Below are 15,713 nucleotides of genomic sequence, written 5' to 3'. Positions count from 1 at the left end.
TTTAGTCATTTGGACGGTGTTGTAAGATCAAAAGCTTTATGTTTTAAATCTGAGGTCCTAAAGGTGCTTTCCCAGCAAAAAAGTGTGTGGCCTACGCATTAAAATTGAAATACTACACAATGCCAATGGCTAGGGAGAGTTGCTATACAGACAGAAAGCCCACCACACTCACACACACACACACAAACACACACACACAAAGAATCTCCTCCGTGATGTCATGGAAACAGAACTCCTGACCAATCACAACGAGCTCAGGACCAGGCAGGGAGTCTGGGATATGACTTCAGTTTTTATTGTATGTGTTTGTGTACATCAACCACTCTAACACCTGCATGCACATGCCTACACACACACACACACACACAGCCACACACCCACACACTCACACACACACACACACACACACACACACACACACACACACACACACACATAATCTCACACACAAACATACGATGGAATGAATCAGATCCATACTTTTATATGTGCAATTGTAAATGTTGTACCAAAGCACACAGCAGGTCCATTCAGTATCGCAGTGACTCTCTTACAGTCCCATCCCCCAAACAATCCTCCTCTTTTTCATTATCTTGTTTTTTTTTTTAAACATATTAGTCTTCTATGTCAGCTCCCTCTCCTCTTCTCCCCCATACATGTAAGAGTTGTATCCAGGTGGCTGCACATACTCCTCAGACTTATCCCAGTCCGACACCCACCCCGGCCCTGCTCCTCCTCCTCCGGCCCCTCCTCCGTTGGAACCAACAACCGGTTGGCTCATGGCCCCGTACTGCCCGCCTCCACGGTAGAGCTCCTCTGTCTCATTGGCCAGTTCGTCCTCATTGATGATGCCGCACTTCTCCTCGCTGGTGTCCTCTATGTCTGCCCATGCCTGCTTTTCTCCTGATGCGAAGAGTCCTAGTGAGCGAAAAATATGATCAGTGCTTGGAGACTGGGGTCTTCTGTACATGCCTCACAAAACACTACATTCAAAGTCAGGTCATACCATAGAAAACCACTCCTCCGTAATGAACAAGGGAAGCTATAAGGAAGACATACTGCCACTCTTCACGTGTCTGAAATGATGTGAAAAGGTGAGAAGCATAGGTGAGTTCAGGACCAAGTTCTCATTTCCCATAACATATTTACATGTGGAGATGCAATACATGGCATTATAAAGTGAGTATAAGTGAATGTTTTTTACCTTGTGTTTGGTCATGGCTCCCACTATAAGAGGACACACCATTCCAGATAGTGTTCCTACCCCGTTTGAGATGCCCATCAAGATGCTGGCATATCGAGGGGCGATATCCAAGTGATTGACGTTAAACCCTGAGTGAGAGAACAAAAACTGTGCATTACATAATTTCTTCCAGGTTCTAAAGTGTTTATTTTTAAACAGCACTACTGGAGCAGAATTTCATAATCATAATAATAAACTTTATTTGTATAGCACCTTTCATATAACAACTGCAGCTCAAAGTGCTGTACAACAAAGGAATCACATGCAAGTCCTTCACACAAAAAAAGAATACAATGAACAGAAACACAGGGATAACTCTGGGCTTCCACAGTTAAATGAGAAGATCAATAGGCCTCTCATGTCTCTAGGCTACAGCAAATATGTTGCTAAAGCCAGCTGCAGGTTAGCGTAGTATGCATAAAGACTGGAAACAGTCTTTATGGGCCAGGCTAACTAATTCCCCTGTTATCAGTCTATGCTAAGCTAACAAGTTTCTAGCTGTTGCCTTATACTGAATGGACAAGTATGAGTTTCTAACTCTCTGCAACAAAGAGAATAAGCGTATTTCCCAAAATGTCCAACTACTGCTTGTAAACAGGGGCAACAAACCATTGTCAAACCATTGCAATATCTCTCAAAAATGGTTGATTTAATCATTTCTACTGAACCCAGTCAGACCTCTGCACCGTTAAAAGGTGATTTAACAGTAGGTTTGATTAAATCAGGTTTTTTAGCAAACTTGTCTCTAACATCTCTTACCTGAGATAGCAAAACCACTGAAACCCACAGCGAGGACCAAGAAGGAAATGGCAACGCCTTTGGAGTGAGAGTATCCCACCACCAGCAGGAGAGTGGCCTCCATCCCAAAACCTGAGACACGTCCACATAAACACATCAAACACTGGATGTACTTTAATAGTGGCTTCATTATCAGCTACTCTGGTTGATATTTTGCCACACTTTGCTCGAATAGATGTTAAGTTCAGTGTCAGACTTGGAGATGTTTCTCTCTTCTTTTGTGGTGATTAGAGTCTCAGTTCCTAAAACTGATCTCTCTCACACAAGCACAAACTCATAGTATAGTTTTCTGATCTTTGACATAAATTTGAGATGTTCTTGTGCAAACTTGGGTGTTATTCTGTTTCTGCTGGTGAATTACATGCCTCAAGCTTTCTTTATCCCCTTTGTCTCTATTCCTCCTCACCCTCCTCCCACTGTCACCCTTTTCTGTGTGACACTCTCACCTCCACAGTTCATGAGCTTCCTGACGTTGGTGGTGGACATCAGGTTGTGGGTTCTCAGGTAGTCTGCCAACTGGCCTCCAATGGGCACGATGATTGTCATCACCAGATGGGGCAAAGCTGACACCATGCCCACCTGAAAGAGGAAAGGGGAGAGAGAGAGAGAGAGTGTGTGTGTGTGTGTGAGAAAGAGACACGAGAATAGCATTTTCATCACTGGACTACTGGAAACAATGGGAGGCTGATGGTTGAGTTATCAGTATTAAGTATTGATGATAGCACATTGATCTGGATGATAGTAAATGTTCATGCTGATTAGTGAACCTTTGAACTAAATGGAGATAATGTTATCTAAATGACAACATAAAAGATGAGAGGACAGGAGGGAACGTGTGAATACTCTGGGATGTTGTGGTGGTCTGGGGGTCTAGGACGCTGATCGTATTTCCAATTCAGCAGGGAACACTTGTTTAATGTCGTCTCACCTCTACACTGCCTGCTATCAAATAAAAGTAAAATACCACCAAAGATACCACTTTGGTGGCTTTGTCGTGCCACCACTCAGATTCTTTTTAACAGTCTTATTTTTGCATTAAACATGGAAAACAAGATCATTTCTAAAGAGAAACTACAGTTAAAAAACAGGACAACGCTAGTTTACCAAACCTAAATGTATTAGGAGGGGTTACTGTAACCTTTACTCTCAGATGCTTCATAGAGATGAGTCTGAAACTCTGTTCATAGTTTAATTATCTGAAAATGCTTGTAAAATTGTGAGAATTCTGCTGTTTTTCAGCCTGGGTTTTATTATTTTTAATTGTGGCCCTTGTGACTATGGGTCATAGTAACGTTGCTCTCGTCAACTCCAGTGTACAGATTTGGGAAATGTGACTCAAATCCCAAATACAAGCCCCCTAAAGCTTTCCAAACAAAGTTAAATTTTACAGAAACCATTTAAAATGCTTGAAGTGATGAGTGCACAGTCATTATGACCCATAATCACAACAATAGCCCCAGTTATGAGAATGAAACCTAGGCTGAAAAATACCAGAATTTCCCATTACTTCCAGTTGAAGCCTGAACCCCTCAGTGAAACTGCACGTGGCTACAGTAGGTGCAGCTGTGGGGGGGTTTCCATTTGTGAGTATATAAGGGCATTTGTGAAAAACTGAAGTCTGTATAGCTGCATAGATGATACAATCTCACCTTGCTGATCTCAAAGCCAAAGACTTCTTCAAAGTAGGCCGGCTGGCTGATGAGCAGCAGGTAGAAGGTCCAGCTCCTGCAGAAGTTGGCAACAATGATGGCGTAGACTGGCATGGAGGTGAAGAAGTGTCTCCAGGGGGTTTTAAATTTCTGCCACCAAAAGGAATAAAATATTACTGGAATCCAGAATCCACTATCTGTGCCTGAGCCTAGGTTTAAGAGATTCTCAATATTAGATTGATCGGCTATGCATGAACATCATAGTGCCGTACATGGAGAGGATTAAGAAATGCCGCAGACTCTCCGATTGCATCTTCAATGTACTTCCTCTCCTCCGGTGTGATGGTGGGATGGACTGCAGGACTCTCATACGACACCAGAATCCAAAACAAATACCAGAATATCCCAAAACTGCCTGGGAGAGGAAGAGAGACAGCAAAAGACACAGACATGAGCACAGCAGAGAAAGAGCAAGAGAGCCAAAGTTCAAGCATACAATAGAAAGAGGGAGAGAAGAAGGAAAGGTAATATGGAAGGTACACCTGAATGCCTGATGCAGACATATGTAAATCCTAGAGAAGCAGGGTTGTATGAGGTACTTATCCATAGTCAGTGTGTTACCTACAGTAGATGGCTGTCAGCACACTCCCAGTTTGAAAAAGCAGACAGGAGTACCAGCATGAAAGCTAAGCAGTGTGAAAGAGCTATCTGAGGTAAGGTAAAGCAAGTAAAAATATCCTAAATATGACATACTCTTATAATGATTGTTATTATTTTAGGTGGGCCTGTTATTAGGTGGCTAAAATACATTTTGCTGCTGCTGCAGTCCACAGCAATATACAGCTTAGCTTCTGTGCTGCTACTCTTGCTGCCTCTCCAAATGGGCGTGCTGACCGCCAGCTACTGTGGATAATACAGTAACTATGGATAAGTACCTCATACAACCCCAGCAGTCATAGTGCAGTTTTAGGCAAACACATATTTAAAGGAAGGTAAGGATACTAACCATATACATAGAATACTGAAGGCCACCCGGTGTATTGCACCAGTATCCCAGCTAAAGGCATGGCCACCACAGCCCCCGCATAGGATCCTTAGGAGGCATCAAACATAAAGAGAATTAGTCATGTTTCCTTATCATCACATAATAATTTGTGCACTCAAAATACTTAACATATGTTGTTATTAAGTGGCAATAGAAATCCACATGCACAGCACTTTTAAAATCTAAAACTTTGCAGGAACATTTGGCAGCTCCATCGTCACAACCTCATGCTCAAGCCTACGAAACTCAGCTCTAGTCGAGATCCTGACGTTTCTACAGAGAGCAAAGATATTGAATTTTGAGGAAACATGTCAGTAAACGTAAAACTTTACCACAAAAGGCTGTTGTGGCTAATCGACTTCTCTCAAGAGGAGGCGCCCACTTGGCCCAGATCCCGTGGCAAGCTGGGTATGATACACCCTGAAGGTCACGACACAGTCAGGGAAACAATTATGCATGGAGGAAAAGTCTTACACACAGTCTTGCAAGCACATGTGCACACATACCTCAACCAGGCCCTGGCATATCCTGACCAGTATGACGCAGCTGTAATGGCAGCGAGCAGCAGATGGGATCAGCATGTTGAGGGTGGATGTGGCCACTATGGCAAATCCAAACACTCTTAAACACACACAAGACAAAACAAGCTGCCTCAGACTGAATATTCAACAGTAACAGCGACAGCACAAGAATGACAGGAAGAAGAAACCAAAGCTCCGCTGACCGAGATCACAATGCCCACATTGGAGACTAGTTGTAAATGTGAAAACATTCACCTGTTGGCTGCAAATTTTTGACATATAAAGCCGCCTGGAATCTGTGTGACGATGTAGCCCCAGAAGAAGGAGCCGTGGATCATCCCCACTGTCTCAGGGTCCCAGGTGAACTGTGCAGCCTGGAGGCAACAAGATATATGACTTCAATAAGTCATAACTTTATTTAACTTGAAGTTCAGCCACTTTAAAACAGAGGAGATAAGTGTTTCTACAGTTCACACACACAGGAATATTCTTTAAGTCAGTCAAACCGAAATATATCTGTCTATCAAAGCATGAGAACCACCTCATTCAATCACCAGTTTGGACTATTTTGACGTACTTGCTACATAAATCTGGTAATCTTTTGGCATAATAATCAATAAAAAAAGAAGGTACAAATGTACAGTATATACATTATGCTTAATTTGTACCAGCCATGCTTACTTTATAATAACATGTGGCCTGAGATCAGTGGTTTGGCTATCATTACTTCTTTGTGTGTGTGTACGGGCTTTAATCGGGTCCAGAGCAGAAATAAAGCAGATCATAGAGATACAGAAGCAGGCGTACATGTGAGGCTTGCATGCAAACATCTGTATCAAAGACAGACACAGTAAAGGTGAGCCCAGAAGCTCTGATTTCTGCTTTGCCACTTACCACAAGCACTTCCTTGTTGCCTTTGTAGACTGTGTGGTCATTGACCATGCTTACAATGGCGACGCCCAGGTTGCACCGGATGCCAAAAGAGATGCAGAATCCCAGGCCAGACAGGATGGCAATGATGTACCGCCTCGGCAAGCCGAAGCAGGTACAGTCCACCACCGGCAGCTCCTTCTCCTCCACCAGCTCAGGACGGCCCTCTGCTGATAACTCAATGGTTTCTCCATTGGGCTGCCGCTTCTCGATCAGCCTGAGAGAAGACACCATACATTCTTTACACAGCCCGATTCGGATGATGTGCTCGAACCGTGCAACACTGCAAAAATATATTATGTGCATAGTTGTAGTTGTTGCAATTTATAATTTGCTGATGCATGCAAGTACCTGCTCATTTACATACTAAAATGCAGACTGGCATATCACCTAAAAAAGCCATCAGGGACACAGAGACAGTCATCATGAAAAAGCGGGAAAGGGGGAGAGGTGAGAGTGAGGTGACACTTCCACTGGAGACAAAAACTTGCATAACATGGACAAGGTGGCTCAAAGGAGTATGGGGTACATTTCCAGTTCAGGTGAGCCACTGACGCTTAAAAAGAACTTTTTGCAAGTAAAAGCTTGAAATGCAGGAAACATGGTGGCCTGGCGTTAACATAAATCTTCCAGCAAGACGATGATCATTTTTTACGTGCATTTTGTGGGGATGCTGTGTTATTCTGAGACTGTGGCAATGAGAAAATATATCTTTTCTTCATGTATGATTGAATTTTGTACAATTGGCTTACTTATCATAGACTCTCTCTCTCTCTCTCTGTCTCACACACACATACACACACACACACACCTCCATGCAGACAACATGCGCCATGTTGGGGTCGTGTCTGAGTCAGCGCGTCCCAGTGTGTGGAAGCAGCTGTCACTAGCCGAGGAGCAGAGTTAGCCACGACAGCACATTCCCCCAGTGTCCGCTCCTTCAGGACGCCCGGGACCTGCTGCCGTGCTGGTGCTGTTCAAAATGTCCACTCTCTCAGACACAAACAGGAGCTCTCTGACGGACATCTGACCACGTCATATTACTGAGCGCACAGGCTTGTGCCATTACACTTCGAGGGACTATGAGGTTGTTCAGGCAGTGTGTGTATCAGTGCACAGACATGAAAAAACAGAGATAGTGAAGGTAGAGATTGGCATATTTTTTCATCTTCTAGATGGCCTATTTAACAAAACATACACCACTAAATAGGGGATGTGCATGTGGAATAAGGAAGTTTATTAGAAAAGCAGAAGCTTTTACAGCTATCTGAACTGAAATTGTATCAAGAGCAAAATCGATATTTGATGCGTTTTTTTTTTCCCAAAAATAACATCTATTTTATCAAGCTTTAGCTTTTTGTCTAAAAGTTTTGGTCAACCAGGGAACTCTCGTGTTCACCTTTAAATAATTGTGGTTAATTATCAATTTGTCTTAGAAGATACCAAAAAAATCTTGTTATTTTAAGCTGTTTCTCTATTTGAGCGGGACCATTTTTGTCAAATGGCGAGTGTCACTTTTTCCACAGGAGTCAAACAGAGAAGTCAGGAGAGCGGCCATCTGTGTATTATAACCTCCACACTCTCAACAACACACCCCCACTATTAAACACTCACACATGCATATGGCAGACCTAAGTACACGCTTGCAGATCCATTTTTCTCATATTAAATCAGACATAGCGCCACACTTTCAGGTGTATATATGTTTTAACCTGAGTGTTTGTGTGTGTGTTTTAGGGTATGTGTGAGCTCACAGCGAAGTGAGTCGTGTGTCAGCCGTCCACTTTCCATTGGGCTGATCCAGTTAGTCAGTGAGCTGGAGAATTATGCACAGAAACAGGATGCAATCACCACAAGGATTTGCTCCATGTGACGAAGGATGGCTGCATTTTTGAAAAGTTGAATTTGAGCTTCAATTAGTTCCCAAAGCAAGTGTTTACTGCATCGAACGTTGCTCTGTTTTCAAAGTGAACATTCAAGGCAATTCATCTCTCTGGGGCTCTCAGCACACTGAACCTCCAAGATAACTTATTCACGCACGCCAACACAAGACAAGTCAGACTCTGACACTGGTTAATTATTGATGTGTTTTTGGGTGAGATAAATAATTCACTCTAGCTTTTACACCATAATCTGTCACTAGCTATCTATCTGTTAGCCTGTATGTCTGCTTCTCTGCATATACGCTCTATCTCATTCGTCTGGCCGTTATGTTTCTTCGTTATGCACGTGGATTTCACTCCCTCCCCATTCCCACACAGCCGACTCTGCGTAATCTCTTCATACGTCCACGCGATCAGTCAACAAACAGAAAAAAGGAGGGTTTTGCCAGAATAATGAAGTATCAATTAAACCTGTGTCCATCATGATATATTCTTGCCAAGTGAAACACAACTGACAACAGAAAAGCAATAGTTTGTTAAGCAACGGTTTGGAATACTAAGAGATTAGAGAGGCTGCATCCTCTCTCTCTCTCGCTCTCTCTCTCTCTCTCTTAATCTGACACAACATTCAGATTAGGATTACAAAAATGATTTACTTCCGGAAATGAATATGGACGAACAGACTAGCGCTGGGCGTGGTTCAGCATGCTTCCCTCCTCTATCACGACACACTGTTGAGCTCATGCTGGCCTTTGATCCAGTGTTTTAGTCCTTTTGGAAATCAGATTGCTTTCTATTCCATGTGGTTATATTGTGTTTCAAGTCAAACATTTAACAATCTAAAATGAAATGTTTGCTTTTTTTTTTTTTTTTTACAAACACATGTGTAGGTTAAGAGTTGTGTAAATATTCTACATTTCAGATTTGAGAGACATTACCTGTTTGACTGACTTAGTGGTCTCTTCATTAGCACATGCAAGGTGCATGAAAGGTGCACCGGCTTCTGGACATGCGCACCACAGTGCATTAAACGCAAGAAGCAGAGAGATGAAATTGTTGCTAAATCTTTAAATCAAAGCAATAAGTGGATCAAAAAACTGATGTGACTCAAAGGAGGCTGTGTGCATTTTTTCTGTCGAATCAGTTGGCTGTGCTCACACTGCTGTCCGCTCTGTGCTGAGCAAATGTGCTGACTTGCCCCCTGAGTGGAGCTCATTAAGCCTCATGACAGATTGCAGCCTGACACCTACACATACGCTACCAGCTAACGAGGCTAGCCCACAGCAAAAATTACCGTTAATTACAGATGCTCCTCACTAAAGGGCAATCTCACCCAAATGCGTGTGGTGAGTGTCTCAAAGCAGATGACTAACTGAGGGTGTCCCTCTTTCGAATGTGTTGTTTTAATGTGACGATAAAAGGACTTACTGGTTATTTTGCAAATTGCTAGTTCTTTGATTAAGTAGAGGAATGAGGCACAGTTCAAAGAAGCCTCGTCCCTCGACATTGGCCTTCGTGTGAGGTTCACAGCTACTCTCACTAGCATAGCGAGGACCTGATTGGTCTCAGCTGGCAACAATTAATGAGCGAGAGAGCATGGGCAGGCAGGAGTCCCCTGACCTCGGGCTCTCTGAGATATCATAATTACAATAGTAACAGGCTCAGTGGAGACACAGTAACTACTCACACCTCAAACTGAGCTCCTATCTGTGCTTTTCACCTGAGCACGGGAAGTTCAACCACCAACTTAAAACCTGCACAGAAAGCTGACTCAGAATGCACAAAGTCAGTCAACGCAATAAAGCCTGACAAATGACGAGACTTCAGTGTCTTTACACACTGGATTTGAACTCATAACTTGTGAGAATATCTTACGAGGGCCAAATAAAACAATGAATAGATATTAAGTCAGGCTAACACTAACGATTATATTCTTTAAGCCGATGATATTTTTGCAATTAAACAAAATTATTAATCATTTTGTTTATAAAACATCCGAAATTTGTGGAAGAAATATCCATGATGATGCATTTATGCCATCTTTTAATTCAATTAACAGCCCAAAATCCAAATATATTTAGTTTGCTCTTAAAGAAATCCTCACATTTGACAAGTTGTGACAAATGTTGCCATTTTTGCTTAAAAAATGAAAACTACTACTTGATCATCAAAGTAGTCGCAGATTATTGATTGACTAGTTGAATAATCAAATAATCAACTAATCTTTGCAGTTCTCAAGCATTAATATGCAGCAGGAGACCCCAGAGCCCACACACACTGCTTGTTCTATAAACCATGGAATATATATATCCTATATGATGTGAAATTCGTCAGTATGATAGACCATTATTCTTCTTCAAGCAGGTGAAAGGAAGCCACTTCTACCAAATATACCGTTTTCATATTTGCTGTTAAATAGTGAGAAAACATGTAAATTTGTGATCTTACAATAATACATCAGCTCTGACAAACTAACACTGGGACTCTCACGTGCTGGTTGGTGACCTGGGGCTTTTGTTACCGTGTATATTAAATTCACCAATTCACAGAGCGTTCTGCGTAATCCTCTCATAAGAGGATGATGGAGAGGGAGCGAGAGACAGCGAGGGAGGCTGACAGTAAAAATATTATATAACGCCAGACGTCCTGGTCATTATATGTCCGCATCCCTGTGCTGAATTGATCCTCCATTGTAGCGTATGTAAACCATGCTTTTCTCTCCTCATGTCAGGCCCCCCACTCTAGTCCTCTTGTTGAAAAATGATTTCCCCCTTTATTTGCCCTCTATTTGCAGTTGAGGTGTTTGGAAATATGGATAGCAGCTTGAGGAATTTTTTAATTTTCAAATTGGAATTTCTGCTGTTATTTTGTAATTTCGATAGTGGTGCCGCCCCCTCCCTCCACGAGCCTCTCACTCTCCCTGAAGTGAACAGATTGGGTCTCGGTGGGACTGTGTCACCCAGGGAGACACCCTCCTCCCTATCCTGTCACACCACTTTTTTTTCTCTGTGTCTCTCCTGTGGACACACACACACACACACACACACACACTCACACACACACACACACACACACACACACACAATGTTCAAACACCCACACGTGTGACCTTCATAGACTTACGATCTAAATACTCGCATAGTATAACTCAATCACTGTGTGAGTGCTGCCTACATATTCACACACATACACGCACAGCATCTCACTTTACTAGACAGCTAACAATGAATGAACTAAGATACATACAAAAAAAAACTTCTTCTCTTCCCTTTTCTTTGCTTCCCAAATCTGTTATGCACCACAATGTTAAACCCAACAATGCATGGATAAAAAGTATCGAAGCATTACTGACATCATGGGTACAAACAGCACTGCTGCCAGTAACCGGGCATGCTGAGCGGTTGCAGTTGTCTTTCCAAACTGCTGAGCTCTGATGGATCCATCATCTTTGTAGACCCTTCAATAAAAGCCCATGTACCTGTTCCACATGTGACACACTGGCATGAACAGACAGAAAAATAAAAGATCAAGATAGAGGACACAAGCGTCACATTTGGTGTCCTTTCAAATTCTTCACTTCTCCAAAAGCACCCTGTCAGCCCCCAGGATTCACTGAGATGCGTTTTTTCTGCCTCAGTTACAATAACTGCCAGCACAGAAATCATCTTTTCACCTGACAACCTTGCACTTTATCACTTCCACTGTCATAATCACTATCACTACTATGACGTGGCCACGTGTGAAAATTGATTTTTCCTGTGCTTTTTCGTTCCACAGGACTGCAAGACTTTTTTTTTTTTTGTTATCATAAGTATTTACCTCTGGCTATCAGACCACCCACAGTGTAAAGGTGCAAAGGTGAGTTAACTGCAATGTCACATTTCACAGGTTTCCCAAAATGTCATAAAACCCCCTTATTCATGAGGAAACCCCTCTGATTGTGCACATGCACAGAGAAGCAAAGCCAAGTAGAAAAGCTGCCCTGTCTCTGGGTGTACTTAAGTATTAATGTCAAGAACATGGTGCAATATATAATACAACGAGTCACAATAATTTTAAGAATGCTGTGATTAAAATGATGCCAAAGAGTTTGCAGTCCTTGCAGTTTGCCCGAGCCTAAATGAAGCATAGTTTCATCCCATTACCATTTGAATGTTGAAAATGTAGCACTCTGCCGCAAGTAAAATGGATTAAAAATGGATAACCTGTTACAGTATATTCTGTATTGCCTTGTGCGTAGTGAAACACAAGCTCTCCTAGTGTGGCCATCCTGCTGATGCAAACAAATGGATGATTCATTTAAATGTCTTTCAATACACCTATATGTGAAAGTATATGAGACGCAGAATGGGACACTATTAGAGAATTTCACACTTACAATCAAAATGGTGATGAGAGGATGGTTGTAGTCTCTATTTCATGCAGTGCTGTGGAGTAGTTCCTTGGCACGAGGAGATTAATAGATTAAATTTTGGTATTAATTTGAAGATGTTAAAAAAGGGAACAGCGAGAGCAGAGATGTAGAGTGCACTTGACCTTACAGTGCTGAAGTTTATGCTTACCTAGTGGAGTTTAATATAGAAACAGGAGATGCATTCTGATGGAGAAAATGTTTAAATAATAGATGAACTCCTGGCTGCTTTCATCAGGAGGGATTTTGTCTGAGAGGTGGTGAGATTGCACACAGACACACTCATCTAGTCGCACAGTGGAGGGATGTCCTCCGTTGAAGATGCAACGCATTAGCACATGCACACATTCACACACAAACACAGATGCATAGATTTTCCACATTGATTTCAATGAAATATTCACTTTTCCTTTTGAAACAATTGCCTGTACCCAACACTGTGGCTGCATGAAACCAGAGTTCACTGGCTAAGCCGAGGAAACGCCCACTAAAACCAATCTGGATCCAATCTGATACATCACATCTCTCACAGCATCAGCTGTGGCCGTGCACACACGTGGCTCATGACCAGTAAGAGAGAAAAAGCCTGAGATTTGCATGTCCGTTAAGCTGGGACACCCCGATAGGCTGAAACTTGTCTGTGCTGGTGTCTCAATGGCTCAATGGATGGATGGATGGAGCGGCTGGAGGAAGTGACATGGGCTGGGATGGAGTGAGTGGGAGGGGAGAGTTTAGGGATTTGCGTGGCTCGACAGCTGGACTGAAAAACAGGCTATTTCAGGACGGGATTTATACATTTGGTTGCTACCTCAAATCCTGAGAGAGCGAAAGCTTAAAGCAATGGTTATTGCATGAGGTTCTATCAGTGTCTATAATCTCTCTTTTTTACTGAAATATTGTCAGCACACCCCTCTGTGTATTTTTTTTTTCCATTTTCCATATATCCAACACTTAAATACACATACGAATAAGAGACATCAATGATGTATGTCCATCTTTTCTTTAAAAATTACACCAACAAGGACATGAACAGGTCAAGGTCTGCTTCTTGATAACCCATCTCAAAGAGCCACTGTATGTGTCATTTCAAGGCTGTGCAGGTGATACAGATGCACAGATTTGGGGCTGCAATTATTTCAGAAAATGCAACAAAAATTTGTAAAAAATTTTTGTCCAACCTACTGTTCACAAACCAAATACGTTCAATTTTCTATCTCACAAGACTGCAGTAGAACAGAAAAGCTGGAGGCAAGAAACACATATTTGGACGGTTTGCTAGAAAAATAACTCAAACGATGAAACAGTTTAACATTACTATAGTGGTTGTTAATAATTATCATCATGATGTCCTGGGCTCATTTTGATGAGTTTTAGATGGTTAACTGGTAAATTGAATGAATAATGGGTTAGGCTCAGGACTCATTGATGAAAGAAAGGCAGAAGTAACTTTTGCCAGAAGATGTACTGAAATATTACAAAGAAGATTAGATAGATAGATCGATAGATAGATAGATAGAGACTCCATCTGATCAACACTCTCGCTCAGCCAGGTCGTGCCAATAACGCACGAAAACATTATGTAACCACACTTTCTTATACTGAAGCACCAATATACTCAGTCCACTATGAGCTGGACCAACACTGACAAGAGCATCAGTATCATTCACGATTTTTTGAAGAAAGGTGTGCAACAAAGCATTAAAGCACAACGGGAAAGCCTCCTCTTGGTCCCACATGCACTCTACAGCGAGTTCACTGCACTTTGACTGCACACTTCTATCAAGATAACACCATCACTGACCTCTCTGGTAGTTTCGATCATGATTTGTTTTTACCTAATAAAAATGAGCTAACCGTGAAATGACAGCCAAACATTTTCTCCATCACTATCAGATGGTTACACTCACTCCACTCAATCATTACACTGTGCGCTGCGCAAAGCTGGACTTTTGTTCTCCCCACATGATGTCTGCTGCTTGAACCCGACAGTCGCCTCCTTTCCTTTCCCACTTTAAATCAACAACGAGCAAACTTTTTCTCCACTAGAGTTACTGGTTGGAGGAGGGAGGATGGGGACGCACGATGAACTGCTGCGTCCCGCTCAACGGAACTGTCCCGCAGCAAACGCGTTAAAATAGGGAAAAGTCTGAGTTGGAGTCGGGATTATTTGAAATAGGTGTGTACCTGTGAATTTTCCCCAGAGTTTTGCCCGCGACCGCCTTAAACCTGTCTGGTCGGATCTCCATCCTCGCAGCTTCTTGACCCGGCCGGTGTGCTGATGTCCCGCGCGCTCTCCAGTCCTGCCTGAACGCGCACGGTCCTCTCTCTCCCTCTCTCTCTCTCTCTCTCTCTCTCCCTCTCTCCGTATTTCCCTTTCTCAACCCTCCCCACCCACACCAGCCTCCGCTTCTCTCAGATGGGCCACAGAAAGGTGTAGGCCTTTCTGGTTCACTGGAAGAAACAGGACAGGACATCTGCACTGTGAGAATAGATATGATAGAACAATTCTGTGAATAATAACTACCATCACCTTGAGAAGATGAAGTTGAAAATAGAGGGCAAACTTACTGACAATTGGGCTGTGACACAATTCGTATTTCTCATTAATAATTGTCTGTTTTGTCTTAAGTGGTACAATTTTGCCATTTCTTTGTGTGCAGCTTCTTTATTTTGATTTTTTTTTAAACTTTTATTCAATTTTTCTTTTTTTCTTAATATGCAGGGTGTTTTCATCTCTCATGGTTACTGTAAGTGAGATTTCTTCATGAAGAGTTCAGCCAGACAGACCTGTAATGAAGGGACTTGTCATGCACCTAACAGGCCTACAGATAACAACTTGACTCTGATTTTGAACATTTTAATGAAACGCTTTAAAGAACTGAAAATCCAAAAGCTTTACTTGATTTAAAGCTGAGATTTTGTGTGAGTATACAGGAAATACATGACAATTATCTGCACAACAACATGAGTGTTGAAAGAATTAGACCTGCACAGGTATCAGCGGCCAAAATATGTTGATCCATGAAGTGCGATCCCACCAAAGCCCCAGACAAATGCACTTGTATGTGATCTGAAGAAAAAATTGTCGGTAAAGTTAGACATTTCTACAAATTGCAATTGCTACTCTGTCCATCTGCCATGAAAGTATTTTCTATTATTCAGTCTACTGAACCTTTGAACAATGTCATAGTCACAAATTTGAAACTTCTGTAAGGGCCTTCAGCTTTACTGGA

At 42.2% G+C, this 15,713-nt stretch overlaps 1 protein-coding gene across 1 annotated transcript; it reads right to left on the bottom strand.

Moving 5' to 3' along the window:
* Positions 1–622: 622 nt before the first annotated feature.
* slc17a7a (solute carrier family 17 member 7a) lies at positions 623–14,726 on the bottom strand. Its single transcript, XM_041957395.1, has 13 exons — positions 14,665–14,726; positions 6,151–6,403; positions 5,512–5,630; positions 5,242–5,356; positions 5,068–5,155; positions 4,697–4,783; positions 3,963–4,105; positions 3,691–3,840; positions 2,488–2,620; positions 2,003–2,113; positions 1,205–1,332; positions 1,007–1,076; positions 623–918 (listed from the first exon to the last, which is right to left on the bottom strand). The coding sequence occupies exons 1-13, from the start codon at positions 14,724–14,726 to the stop codon at positions 623–625; spliced, it is 1,755 nt and encodes a 584-aa protein (XP_041813329.1).
* Between the last annotated feature and the right edge of the window lie 987 nt (positions 14,727–15,713).

This window comes from Chelmon rostratus, chromosome 17 (assembly GCF_017976325.1).
Source record: "Chelmon rostratus isolate fCheRos1 chromosome 17, fCheRos1.pri, whole genome shotgun sequence".
Classification (NCBI taxonomy): Eukaryota; Metazoa; Chordata; class Actinopteri; order Chaetodontiformes; family Chaetodontidae; genus Chelmon; species Chelmon rostratus.
The sequence above is the reverse complement of the archived record's forward strand: the minus strand, read 5'-3'. Positions and strand labels throughout refer to the sequence as shown.

What these genes read in the sequence shown, in the direction of transcription:
- slc17a7a (XM_041957395.1), bottom strand. Translation starts at nt 14,726, where the DNA reads ATGGAGATCCGACCAGACAGGTTTAAGGCGGTCGCGGGCAAAACTCTG. An exon ending in GCAACAAGGAAGTGCTTGTG is followed by an intron (nt 5,631 to 6,150) that starts GTAAGTGGCAAA and finishes TGTTGCCTCCAG; the next exon opens with GCTGCACAGTTCACCTGGGA. An exon ending in AGCCACAACAGCCTTTTGTG is followed by an intron (nt 4,784 to 5,067) that starts GTAAAGTTTTAC and finishes ATGCCTCCTAAG; the next exon opens with GATCCTATGCGGGGGCTGTG.